At 34.2% G+C, this 14500-nt stretch overlaps 1 protein-coding gene across 2 annotated transcripts; it reads left to right on the forward strand.

Annotated features, from left to right (window-relative positions):
- Positions 1 to 445: 445 nt before the first annotated feature.
- Positions 446 to 6489, forward strand: LOC147279429 (Transducin/WD40 repeat-like superfamily protein). 2 transcript variants are annotated; one of them, XM_086250504.1, is made up of 9 exons: positions 446 to 643; positions 816 to 1152; positions 1373 to 1459; positions 4685 to 4819; positions 4908 to 5018; positions 5116 to 5207; positions 5279 to 5384; positions 5478 to 5564; positions 5661 to 6489. In XM_086250504.1, exons 2-9 carry the CDS (start codon positions 820 to 822, stop codon positions 6072 to 6074), a joined length of 1365 nt encoding a protein of 454 aa, XP_086106630.1. In that variant the 5' UTR covers positions 446 to 643; positions 816 to 819; the 3' UTR covers positions 6075 to 6489. The 2 variants fall into 2 exon arrangements, with proteins under 2 accessions (XP_086106630.1, XP_086106631.1); XM_086250505.1 differs by lacking the exons at positions 446 to 643; positions 816 to 1152 and adding an exon at positions 3383 to 3459 and having other exon boundaries at positions 1444 to 1459.
- The last annotated feature ends 8011 nt before the right edge of the window (positions 6490 to 14500 follow it).

Here is a 14500-nt window from a genome sequence, read left to right on the forward strand (position 1 = left end):
CGTGCCACACGGATCAAGTTTCGCTTTTGTCCCTATCATTTGTTTTCTTTCTTAAGATATAATATAACTGTCGGCTAAAAATAAGCTAGCAATTAGCATTTATGAAGAATTCACAACTTCATTAGTGTATTGGCCCAAAAAAAAATACTTCATCAGTGTAGAATTTAGTATAATTAATAGAGTTTAGAGTTTAGAATTTGCAATTGATAATTTCACCATGTATAATTATTATGTTAAAGTTTACAAAATAGGATAAAGCTCTTTAAGTTTTTTTGGACAAGCAATGAACATGCTTATAAAAAGAAGAATAAGTTTGGTAAAATAATGAATTGTATTTCTATTTTCCACTAAGATAATGGCATTCTAGTAATTTCACACCACTCATCTATGGGGTGGGATTTTCAGGTCCGACAAGAGTCTATATAAGTAGAGCACCATGGTTGAAGAGTTCCTCTCTCTTTCCGCAAATCCTTGTCTAGACTCTTCTCCTCCTCCTTCACTCTTCCACAATCTTCGAAAGATTCCTCCTTTCTTTCTCTCACTCACCTCAAAAACACACACTTTTTCTGTTTGTTTCTCGGGAAAACTCTACACACTCTCTTTTTCCCACTCATCCAGCTGATTTTTTTCCCCCAATTTCAAGGTAATTGCTTCACAATTTTCTCATTTTTAGTATTCATTCACTGTTTGCAGACTTGATGATGATGCTTTCGATTGTGTGTGTCTTAATTTTGGAAATTGTATAATGTGAATTTGAGGAATCAAAAGCAAAATGATTGATGGTTTTAAGGTTCTGTGACTGTGAGTGTGTGTAGGCGAATGGCGCACTTCCAGAACGACGAGCTCGAGTACGTCGTCGATGACTTTTACGACGTCGCTGAGTTCGAAGGCAACGACGCTTTTGCTGATAATCAACCCCGGGGAGGAGGCCAAGACGTCGACTCTGACTTCGACGACGACTTTGACGATGTATTGGAATTGCAGAGCAAGGCGAAGACTGATACTTGTGCTATGGAAGCTAGAAACGGGAAGGACATACAGGGAATACCATGGGAGAGGCTTAACTTCACCAGGGATAACTACCGAGAGTCCCGATTGAAGCAGTACAAGAACTACGAGTGCCTCTCTTGCCCTCATCAAGACCTCGAAAAGGTTTCTACTTTGCACCTCCTTCACTGTGTTTCTGTATTTTTCGGCTTCAGAAATGCCTTGTTGGTCTTAAACGCTCCACCTTTACATGCTTTGCTGTTAATTGCTTTTACCCATCATAGCAGGACTCCTCCCCTTTATGTTTTTTGTTTAGATTCTTAAGAGACATGTAGTCTGCGGACTGCCCATATCTGTTTTCTTATTGTGGTAAATTTTATGACAGGAGTGCTTGCAAGTAGAGAAGGGGAAGACCTTCTACGACTTCCACTACAATACAAGGCTTGTCAAATCCACAATTGTGCATTTTCAGGTAGAGACTTTGTTCTTGGTTCTCTTAACTATTTGAAATGTTTTTCAAGAAAATTAGTTTTTGACTTTATTAGAAGCCAAAGCGTAGGATTCTTTTGATGTTGAACTTATATAACATTTCCCTTCCTTTTTTTTTCTTTTATCAAAATATTATCCATATGTTGCGGTGCAATATTTGCATACCTCCCATATTCATGGTCACCTTGCAGTCCTTTGCATAATTTAAGTTCTTACACTACTATTAACATTGATCCTTGCATGTAGTTCATTTGATTGCTCATCATAACATCCTAGCTATTTTTGTCATATGTTGCGCGTTGACTGCATAAAACTTAGATCCTTTTGAACTTTGTGGCTTGCTGCTAGATATAGATATAAGCTTCTTTTATAGCTGTGTTTCACTTTAGTTATATGCATATCATTACTTTGGTAGTTTTGCAGGTCTTATAAAAAAATGTTTTATCCTTTGTGATGGATAATCTTAATTATGATTATGGTTCTGTGCCTGGAAGTGTTCATAATGGTTCTGTTTGTTGGGCTCTATTGTAGATCTTGTATCATCTGAGATATAATTAACTTACCTGTCTAGCCCAAACTTTGGAAAGGTTCCAGCTTAAATTGTAGGGAAAGGATGACTACCGCAACGTTTGTTCTTTGGATTTACAAACTGGTGATACAACTTATCCTTGTTGTCATGTACCCAAAAAAAAAACTTGTTGTGATGGATTCAAGATAGCTCATCGCTGCTCAACTTAGAAATCTGTTTTAATTAAAAAATCTTAAATATTTTGTAAACAGTTATGTTCATTCTTCTCAAAGCAGAATCAATTTCAGCCAATTCAGTTCTATTGAAATCTGGTCACCCTTTTTGGGTCCACTTTCTTCTTTTTCTATAATTTACAAATTTGTATCAAGGATTTCCTTGTTGTGAGGGAATTTTTCAGCAGTGCAATTTTATATCCTTTCAAATAGATAATTGTTCCTCTTGTAAAAGGAATTTTTTCAAATGCATTTAAGATTGATATAATTTTGCACACTGGGATAAGGCCTGAATTGTTTCGGAACTGCTATATGGCCCAAATAAGGGAATCAAGCTGGGGTTGTATTCACCGGATAATTTTTTTTGCAGATATGTTAAGGCTTCTTCCCATATGCTTGCTATCCTTGCATAAATTTTTATAAATTAAATTGTCAATGTTTCAAAGGTACAATATTGAACATTTGCTGGATATTCCTTTCTACAAGGACATGCTTTGATGCCTAGTATGGGGGTGTGAATGCATAATGGCGATGGTATGATATGGTATCTTTTAAGATTTGCAACCTGTTGTTAAAGCTGATGTATCTTCTGAATTGCTTTGACCCTCTTTTCCTAATAAGATTTTGTTTAATATGTGTGAAGCATGTCTGCACACACGTGTGCACATGTCCACACAAATTTGCAGTGTTTTCTGCGTTATTGATGTCATAGATTTTCTCTTTAGGCAGCTAATTGAAATTAAGCTATATATTAGTGATTTATCTTTTGGGCAGCATAGGAGCTAGGTTGTTGGTTCAGTCAATAACTAAATTACCCTCAACCAAGGTATACACTCTTGTATTATTAGTTGTGAACACGTAAGCTTACCAGTCACTTGCATTTTGTGCCATACATGCTAACTTTAGATAAATTAGACCACCTAAATTTTTGGTTCTTACATAATGAACAGCAATTATGTATATGGTTGAAATATGTTTGTAAATGGTTCAAATGCATTTTATACCTTGTCAATTTTCCCACATGCCATTTCTTTTACATATGACAATCATTGTTATGTTGAAATGTTGTTATTGGTGCTTGCATTTTGACTTGTGGTTGTTAATATATTGTTTCTGTTGACTGTTAAATATAATTATATCACTTTAACCCATCTGTTGCATTTAGGACTGCAATTGCTCTCTTTATTTCAGCTTTTAAAGCAGGGTGGAAGTTAGAGCTGCTGGCGCGACATTGTTTATATGGTATGATAGGAAATATCTGAGCATTTAAGAGGCCTCTGTAGAAAATTAGAAATGCCTGTAATTAAGTTGTGTCAATGCGTTCTGATCATCAGGGGCCTTATTAACACTATCCTTGTTTTCTTAGACTTTGAATTTTTGCTAGAATTGTTGGAGGCATCCAGGGCCTTCACATTTGCATTCCCTTGACATATTTGTTTATTGTCAGTTCCAAGTTTACGTTTATGTGATTACATACTATCTGCTATGGTAATATTGTTTATAACATAAGTTTCATCTTTTTGGGGAAATTTTTTCCCTTCAGGAGTTATAAAGTTGTGTGATATACACACGCACACACATTTATATTTGAAATTATTAAGGTGCAATTCGCATTACTACTTTTTTACTACACACTATGTGCTCTCTCTTTTACTGTGGAATGCCATTGGATTGGTCATATCTCATTTTGTTTGTTATTCTATTCTTCTCTGGTGAGGAATGAAAGAGTGGTCATTTTGTGTTGTTGCATTCACACGCACTTTCTTCATGGTTGGATGCACGTGCCTTGTACTGATGCCGTTGTCATTTTAATCTTCAAATTTATGTGCCGAATGACATAGATATATGTTGTCTTTTGGAAGTGAGATACCTGACAAAATACCCTTTTCTGTCACATATCCACAAAAATGCCCATGCATAAGATATCTCCGTCACTTCAGGGCTTAGAGTCAAGTCTTACTTTTGTCACTGTGTGTGCATCCAATTTATATTTTTCTCAAAAATGTATACCGGTCTAGTGTACCATTTATTTTTTTTGTCGGGGTTCTTGTGGTCTATGAGAAGAGACTAGCCATTGCATGGTTTTATATACTGGTCACAGACCTTTAAGTACTACATTAATGCTTTTCTTTTTCATACTTCATTATTGTCTGGTGGCTGGTTAAAATGGCATTGCTCTTTCATTTACCATTATTTGTTTGTCTGTGTGGATAGATACATATATATCCGCTCAGACAAAATGGTTTATGTATTTTGGCTTTAGCAGTGCATTAAACTCTCAGTTGTCTACATATTCTAGTAATGGAATAGAATTTTACATAATGTAAAAGCTTATAGCAAAAATTGTATTCCAGGAGTAAAATAAAACACTATCTTATGATTATTGTAATGATTTTATTTGCTTTCTTGGCTTGTTGGATGTTGTTGCTAATGTGCCCATCGACCTGGTTTGTTTCTTCTTTTGCAGCTGAGGAATTTGTTATGGGCCACATCAAAGCATGATGTTTACCTTATGCAGAATTTTTCAGTAATGCATTGGTCCTCTTTGCTCAAGAGAGGCAAAGAAGTACTCAATGTAGCAAAACCAATTGTGCCTACAGAGGTATGCAAACACTTGATTGGTCAATCAGTTTGTTGCTGAAATCTGGACTCAAAAGACCAGTCTGATTTAAGTTGGTATATTCTTACAGAAACGACATGGGTTGTTGGCTCGACCACTCTCTAGAGTGCAGATAAGCACTATGGCTGTTGAGGAGAATTTATTGGTTGCTGGGGGCTTCCAAGGCGAGCTAATCTGTAAGGTATGGAAGTGCTCAAATAAATGTTCCTTTGTGACTACTGAATCCTCGGTAGCATTTATCTTCCCAATTTCTGATTTTTGTCATTTATTTGGAGCAGAACATGAATCAACCTGGAGTTGCTTTCTGCTCTAAATTGACAACAGACGAGAATGCCATCACAAATGCAGTGGACATTTTCCGAAATCCGGCGTAAGTTCTCGCCCATAGACTGATGTAAGTTGTTTGACTTGAAGATGTATAAACCTACGTTCTCTGTGTAGTGGCTCAACGAGGGTAATGACTGCAAACAATGATGCTCAAGTTAGAGTTTTTGATGTAGAAAAGTTTGCTTGCCTCAGTCGCTTCTCCTTTGATTGGTCTGTAAATGTGAGTGCCCTCTAGAGAAACCATGCCTCACTAGTCATGTCTGCCTGTTCAATCTTTCTCATGTTTTCTTCTTTTGTTTATGTTTCTTGGCAGAACACCTCTGTTAGTCCAGATGGTAAGCTGTTTACAGTACTTGGTGATAGTGCGGACTGCTTGATTGCTGATGCTCAGTCTGGAAAAGTAAGTCGCTTTACTGTTTTCCGCCTATTTATTTTGTTTCTATGCAAGTAATATCCAAAGTTCTGATTTGTTACCAACTTGAACTACTTGGCATAGGCCATTGGGAGCCTCAAAGGGCACTTAGACTATTCCTTTTCCTCGGCTTGGCACCCAGATGGACGAATTTTGGCTACCGGGAACCAAGACACTACTTGCAGATTATGGGATATAAGGAACCTCTCAGAGTCCCTCACTGTGTTGAAGGGCAGGATGGGAGCAATAAGAGGCATAAAGTTCACCTCCGATGGCCGGTTTATGGCTATGGCTGAACCAGCAGACTTTGTTCACGTCATCGATACCAAGTCTGGGTATGTCAAGGCTCAAGAGATCGATCTTTTCGGTGAGATTGCCGGAATATCCTTTAGTCCCGACACTGAAGCTCTGTTTGTTGGGATTGCTGATCGCACATATGGTAGCCTATTAGAGTTCAACAAGAGGCATCACAACCGATATCTAGAAATGGTCTACTAGTGTAGTGCCCTCCAAGTCCAGCACTCGTGGGAAAAGATGGAGGGGTGTATATTTAGCTGAGGGCTCTTTTTATCTTGACTGTGTTTGCTCAGGTCTTGGAATTTATTCTCCGGAATTATTATCAAGAAAAAAAAAAAAAAAGATTTTGTTTTTCTCTTTTCAGTCCCAGCTGATGCAAGTTATAGGTTTTGGGTTTTGTTGCCTCTTTCTGTGAAGGTATATTTTTAGCAAGCGGAAATGGAAAATATAACTTTTGGTTTTGTAAAACTCATTCGGGTAGTCCATGTGTATATTATAAACAAATATTGTTTCCCAGTGCATTTTATTTATTTGTTGGTTGTGTCACTCACTGAGTCACTGAGTCCTATTTTGTACCCTAATGAGAAATAGTGCAAAAAGCGAATGTAAGCCAGAATCTTTCTTTCTGTATCCCTTTACTTGGTCATTGTGCTGTATTCAAAGACAAGTATATTTGTATCTTTCTTGGTTATGTGATGATGTTGGGTTTATGGTTAGAACGATGTCATTTTGAGTTTATGGTTTAGTTTTAGAGTTTATATTTACAAGATTAAGGCTTAAGTAAATGGATTAGAATTCAATGGAAGATGGTCTTTCGAGTTGTCTCAATTGCTGTGAGAAAATTGGAAAGAGATGTTTGACTACTTGGAATCGGATATATTAATATAATATGTCTCACTCCTACTCACTTGGATTTGAAACCGTCCTGAAAAAGACCCCAAGAATGTTTTGGGTGCAATAGCGTGCCGCTCATTCTATGCATGCCTAGAAGAATAGATAGACAGTTTTCATTCAAAGCTGCCCTCATGCTTCCAAGAGCAGCAAAAAATACATAACATCTAGCTTATCCTACTCGGTGACAGTAACCCCACTTATCTCATAAAATTCAATTCAATTCCGTGGTAGGTTTGAATGTTAGTGTTAGTCTTGAAGACGTTTCATGGTAGTTGGATTTAGAGCGGTTGATAAAACAGAAAACTATCAAACTTTCTAGAGTAATGTTAAAATATAGGTGCCAAGGTTGGCTATCTTGGTCATTGATAATATTAAACATGGAGTCAAATTTTCAATGCTTATGCTATTAGAAGATAGTCTAGTGTTCCAGATTCTGAAAACTAGTCTCTTTTTACATCTTTTTAACTATTTCTTATAGTGTGTTTGGATGGAGGAAAAAAACTCGGAATTTGAACAAAACTCAGCATTTAAGAAATTACATGCTCTAATTTCCTTGTTTGGGTCAATAAATACAGAATTTTGTAAATTCTAGGTGGAAAAAAAACTTGGGATTTGAAGGCTGTAAATTCCAACTTTAACTTCCACCTAAATTGGTGTCATTTTCAAAATTCCAATTTTTACAAAAGAAAAATAAGTTGTGCCAACCATGTTGACACTACCACCACTGTAGCCAACATCACCACCACTAACACCACCACCCTCACCACCTCCGCTGCCGCTGCCGCCACCAACACCAAGACCGCCACCACCACCATCACCGCCATTTCCAACACCACCACCACCACCGCCGCCGCCAACACCCCAATTTTAGCCACCACCATTTCTCCAACCGCTTGTGGGCCATCACCCCTACTAATATGGTTAACTCACCATAAACATCATTTTTATTGTTGTCACCATCACCATCACTCTTTTGAATTGATGCATCAAAAATTAAAACTACCATAAATTTTGTATTTAAACTCCATTATGTTTACATGTTATCCAAATAAGAGAATTTACATATTCTAGAATTTTAAATCACATCGTTTTAAATTCCGTCATTTGTGAATTCTTTAGTAATTTCAAACTACTTCATCCAAACGCACCATTAGAGTTTTAAAAATATAACTGTAGAGTAGTGTTGGAATTCCCATTGGGTAGTGCTCGAACCATCCTCAAGCATTATTCAACGGGTTACGAACACCACTCGATATTATATTTTTAAGACTAAAAGAATTGTCAAATGTATTTAAAGGTTCTAAATTTGGACTATTTTTCAAAATTTTCAGTAGTGTTCCATGTAGCTATAGACAAAAACAAACTTTGGACTGAAGAAAATAAGACCATGGGCTCTTTTGAGTTCAATATTAGTATTATTTTGTTCATGTAACAACAATCACTTGTTTTCTTTGCCAAAAGTTTTACGTTCGTCCTGAGAAATATTAAATGGAGCTTTTTCTGTCTTACTGATATTTAGAGAGCAAATCTTATTAATGGGCTGATGACATCAAATGGACTCGTTAGCCTATCCTAGGCCAAGCCCAGTATATCAAAATTAGCAATTTTTTCACTCTTCATCACTTGCACCGGCTAAGGTACATGACTACATGAGACAAGTGAGGGAGCGATGGAAGAAAATAAAGAACAAGAATGATTTGCAAATGAAAACAAAAATCAATTAAAAGGATTTTTAGCTTTTAATATTTGTTCATCTGTACCTCTCTAATTTCTTTTTTTAAAATAAGAAAATAAAGAACAAGTAACAAAATTATTATGGCCCTAATTATTGAAAAAAACATGTAATACTGGTAGTTAACGACATAATTAGAAGGGATTATAGGGTGTTGAAGTGAAATGAGTACATTAAAAAAGTGGACACAAAAGTGAACCCTCTTTCAACTAGTATGTAAAAAGATGAGAATATCCTCATATTCAAAAGGGGTATGAATTATGAATGCATGCATAAGAGGGTATTGTTTTTAGGCAAATGAGTGAAATATAAGAGGGGTATATTTAGTGGCCAAAAAAAGAGGGGTATATTTTGGGAAATAAAAGTGTGTACAGTAAAGGGAATTTCCTTTGTATGATAGTTTAGGTAAGATGCAAACTATGCAAAAAGTACAGAATAGAAAACAAAATTTCCTTGAAAATCTTTTGAAGCTAATGATTTTAACAAATGTTAAGGTATGGGAATCGTAGGCCTTTATAACAGTAAATGCAAAACCCAGCTCAACCCAGTTAGTGTTCTTATTTTTGTTAATGAAACTAAATTAATCTGATGCAACAAAAATAAGAACAAAGCAACAACATTCATTTTGGTCATTAAATTTGGTTTCCAAAAATTTAAATTGATAAGGAAATTACAGTTAATAATATGGTTTTTGGAAATTGAAATTGTGAAGACAGATACTGCATCAGTCCTCCATGAGGCGATGGGATACAACAAGTTCCTGCACAATCAGGTTCAGGTTTTGTGCTCTCTTTACCTCTGCGCCTTCCACTTCTGCTCTAGATTTTTCTCAAAGTCGGTTGCATAGTCGGTTGTTGGTTGTCTGATTTCACCTATTTTCAAAACCGACAACCGAGCTGATTTTACCGTGTCGGGTGATAACAACTGTTGAGGGTTGGTTGTCAATTGCAATCGATTCTCAATGTCGAGTTGGTTTTGGGTCGGTTGTGGAGTAAAACCGACTCATTCCCACGACTAGTTAAAAATAAATAAGTCAATATTTTTTTTTAAAAAAAAAAGGGATAAAACTGACCCAAAAAAATAAGGCGTTGAATGGACAATAACTTTGTAATGATAAACAGTAACCATCATAATTTCTGCTGAAATTATAGTGGAGGTGACCCCATAAACTTGAACTTTTGTTTTTTATATTGATTTATAAATTTTTAACATGTTTATGTAAAAAAACAAAAAGATAAAAAGTATATATCTATAAATATCATTTTTATATAGTAATTATTGCACAATAAGTATAGTTATTGTTGGATAATTAACTATATTATAAAACACAACAAAACATAACAGTGTCTGCTGGAGTTCTATGCTGAGGGTGGGTTCAATAACTTAAAAAGAATTTTTTTTATATATAACTTATGTATTTTACTCTTTAAATTATATACTTTTTTTTTTTAGTCTAAAAGTTGTCTATACCTCTTTAAAAAAATATTTCATGAAATTTCGTTAACCTCCTAAAGCTTTAAGTTTTGAAATTTTTGTTGAAATGGATAGTGTCCTAAAACACCTCTGTTGAGATCCAATCAGACTGAAATTGACCCTACTAAATATCAAATAGCAACAAGCCAACAAGGAATTTATGTTTCCAAATAAGGTAGAATTTTATGGGGCGAAACAACTATACACAAGAAAGAATTTTGTTATGGTGTGAATATAGCTTAGTTGGTAGTGACACAACATCTCTGCAGAGAGATGTGTAGTCCAATCCCCGGTCCCAAAATGATACACATACAAAAAAGGTTTCTTGTTTAACCTTTAAAGAAAAAAAAAAAAAAAAGAAGACTAAAGTTGGTTGAAAAAACCAACATATATAAACTTTCTCATTTTTTTATGAAAAAATAAAAGAATTTCTCATTCTAAAACCTATACTTTCTTAACATGCACAAGCCCATGCTCAACTAAAGTTGAAACCCAAAGTGGTTTGATTTGAAAAACCAACATGGCTTTTTTTTTTTTTTGGCCATTAAACCAACATGATATAGACGAGAAGGGAAAGAAAGAAAGAAAGGAATGGAAATAGAAGACTTTGGGAATTTGCTATGCTCATTTTCATAGTTTCATGCAACATTCCAACCAAGCTGCTAAAGTCTTGATGCTCTGCTCACCACTCAGTCACTCAACTAGCTAGCAAGCTAGGGACAGGACTAGGGTTGAATCAATATATTGGGACTAAGAATGAGACATGCCCATTGAAGACTCTCTCATATATTGGTCCTCTACTCCTATTCATATTCAAACTTTGTATGGTACCTGAGCCTCAGGTAATTCACACTGCAAAAGTGCAAAAGCATTAACCAAAAAGAAGGTTGAAAAAGAAATAACTATGTTGGGAGTCATGAGCAGTGTCGTTGAATAAGATAAATATGAGTACACCCACCAAATCGATTCAAATATCTTGTCTATAATGACATGAAAACTACTTTGAAAATGACAACAACTATTGCTTTGCTTCGCTTCCAAGGATCCAATTCAATCCCACTAACCCCTTTGTTCTACACAGATCATCAATCATGACACCTGCCTTCCCCATTACTTATCATTGTTGGAGAAGATAGATCACCACTAGATTGGAGTTATGTACCTAATTTTTACTGTCGGTAAATAAGAATTATAGATAATTAGGTTTATATTTTTTAAAAAAATAATTTTTAGATAAAAATTGAGAATGTTTTAAAATTTATAAAAAATTATTTTTATTCATAATAATTTATAAAAAAATTCTTTTAATTCATAATAAAGTTCTTTTAATTTATAAGAAAATCTTTTTAATTCATAATAAAGTTATTCTCCGATTTAAAGGGTATTTCCCTCTATTGCATATTAGGTTTTAACTCCAAGATTTTGGGTCCAAAATCTTGGAATTAAAACCTAACATAAAACCGTCAAAGAATAAAAATAAACAGATTTAATTAAAAACTTTAAATCACTACCGGTCTTAGTCTAAGAAAGACTCATAAAATTAACTAAACTCTAAGTCTTCCTAAAAATTATTGATTTACCACTATTTTAAAAAATTTAAGCTATTCGGATATAGGTGAATAATTGTTTTAAAACTCTCATGTAAATGTGAATCTCTATTCAATATTAGAGCTCAACATGTAGAATTCATCTTATATAGAGATGATACAATTAATTACATGGATTCGAACTCATAATCTCCTATTCATCCCATGATAAAGTTGTCGATTTATCACTATTTTCAATTGTTTGAGTTGATAAAATGTGGGCTAACCAATATTATATATTCTAATCTTTTATATAGATAGCAGTTTTGATCACCTCCTTTAACTCAGGTGTATGTTCATCTCTCATCTAAAATGTTGTTATGTGTTTAAAAAATTAATCATGAGTTAATCTATTGTATTTAATTATTTCTAATGTTATAATAATGAGAGAGAAAAATAATTTGACAACTCTTTTCTACTTTTATCCTTATCTTTTATCACTCAACTTTTTTTCCACTTTTTTATTACCTATTAATTTCTCTTTTCTCTTTTATTTAATTATTTCTAATAATTTTTGCTCTTCTCCATTATGCTTCTAGTATTCAAAAAACCACATCCATTTAATAATTTTTGCTTCTTTTTTTTTTTTTTTTGCTCTTCTCCAGTATGCCTCCAGTACCCAAAAAACCACATCCATTTTTTTTTTTTGGTCTTCTCCTGTATACACATTTTATCTACTTTTTTAATTAATTAAAAAAATATTCCAACATTAACACTTTTTTTTTTGCCTAAGAATTCTTCTCTCTTGTCTCATACATGACATTTTCAGGTCAATCTAAGGTGTTGCAACATTTGAAGAGAGAAGAATAGTTGCAACGACATAATTTTTTTTTTTTTTGAACTCATGTAACTTTTTTATTGGATTTTCTATATATGCAAATGAATTGTTTTAGATTTTTGTTTGGCCAACATTTGAGATTAAACTTTGCAAATGAGTTTTTCGTTCGAATTGCAAATGTGTTGTTGGAATATTTTATTTTTTAATTAATTAAAAAAATAGATAAAGGTGTATACAGGAGAAGACCCAAAAAAATGGATGTGATTTTTTGAGTTCTGGAGGCATACTGGAGAAGAGCAAAAAAACAAAAGAAGCAAAAATTATTAGAAATAATTAAATAAAAGAGAAGAGAGATTAACGGATGATAAAAAAAAGTTGAGTAATAAAAGATAAGGGTAAAAGTAGAAAAGAGTTGTCAAAGACCAAAATGGGAATAAACATTAAACATGGCACATGAAATTCCAAGAAAATGTAAACTTCAATAGCTTTGACTTTGTTGTAGCTTTGTGACAAAGAGAGGTGGTTGTAATTATACTTGTTGAAGACTAATAGTAACCTTAAAATTCATTTGATTTCCATGAGCAGCTTGTTTTGAACATGGTCAATAGATTTGGACGCCTAATCAATTAATGCAGGTGTTTTTTTCTTCTTGGTTCCTCTCAAGCTGCTGATCTGAGATAGTTATAGCTAGCTGTAAACAACTACAAAATTACTTAACCTCATTTTCAAAGTTGATGATCTCTTAATTAAACCAGCTACAACCCCCATTTTTAGTTTAGTGTAATAAATCCATTAGAGCTCAAACAAAATACTGGTTTGAAACCCACCTAACCTAGCTAAATTGTGAGAAGTTGTGGTCCTTGTAGCCAAACACCATTGGCTGGCTAAGTACTCTAAGTCTAACCCTTGTATACTAATGATATTTTTTTTTTCTTGGATGACTTTGTTGGGTGATGAAATTGCACAAATAATAATATCTCAATCATAGGATAAAATGGTTGCGTTTTAGTTTTTTTCACGAAATGTAAAGACCTACTCTTAAAAAACATATCAACAGGAAATGTGATTGCATATAAGTATAATTATTATTAATTTATTTAAATCAAACAGAGTTTAAAATAAAGGATAATTCAAACACATAACCTTAGATTTAGAAATAAGTACTCTAAATTACTAGAAGTCTAGAACTATAAATCCCTACAAATACTTTAAGTAATCAAAAAACAAAAAGTACTCAAATGAATGATATAAGATATTCATATAAAGTTACAAATCATCCCTTTTTCGGGTCTTTTTCTAAAATTTGAAAATAAGAAGAACGTTATTTTGAAAATAAGAAGAACGTTCTTGGCCAAAAAAAAAGAAAATAAGAAGAACGTTTTATTCCTTTTTTTTTTTTTTTCCTTTTTTGCTCTTAGATGATGCATGTTGTACACGATCTAAATAGAGAATGCGAAATTGCAAATGGTTAGCCACCAAATATTTGTTATAGGACATCTAAAGCTCGTGTGGGTTTGCTTTGCTAGACCGCGGCCGGAATTTGACATGGACCATAGACCATAGACCATAGATTGGGTCCTCAATAGCAATAGCTCCGTCCATATATATCTCTCTCGGTCTAGTGTAGTGGTTTCTATTCTGTATTGCGGCGGCGAAGGAGGACCGGTGCTCACGAATCTTTGAAACTTTGACACTTGGCTATGTCGTAACGACTGTTTCTTCAGCTGCTGGCTGCTGCAATCAGTGCTATAACAATAGCGTGAGAGTCGAGAGAAACAAACGAAACCGTGTGGAAAAAGCTCGGGTGGACCCACAGAACGCATTCCAATATAACATATTCTTGACTTCCTCTTTACGTTTTTTTTTGTCTCTCTTTCCACCGCCAATTTCTCTTCTCGCGAGATGCCAAACCAACATCTCATGTTTCCTTTTTTTTTTTTTTTTTTCGGCCACTCAACATCTCATGTTTCTAAACCAAAGCGTTTAAACACAAAATTGAGTCTTATTATAAAAAAACAAAAAACGAAAATTATATGGCAGATTATCATTTGAAGTGGAGCGAATTCATGGTCAATGGTGACTCAATAATCTGATAAGTGGAGTAGCTTAAAGATCGATAATTTCTAGAGCCATCACTAGATGCAGTGGACTCAAAAAAATTACG

This window comes from Dryas octopetala, chromosome 7, assembly GCF_963921425.1.
Source record: "Dryas octopetala chromosome 7, drDryOcto1.1, whole genome shotgun sequence".
In the NCBI taxonomy this organism is placed as follows: Eukaryota; Viridiplantae; Streptophyta; class Magnoliopsida; order Rosales; family Rosaceae; genus Dryas; species Dryas octopetala.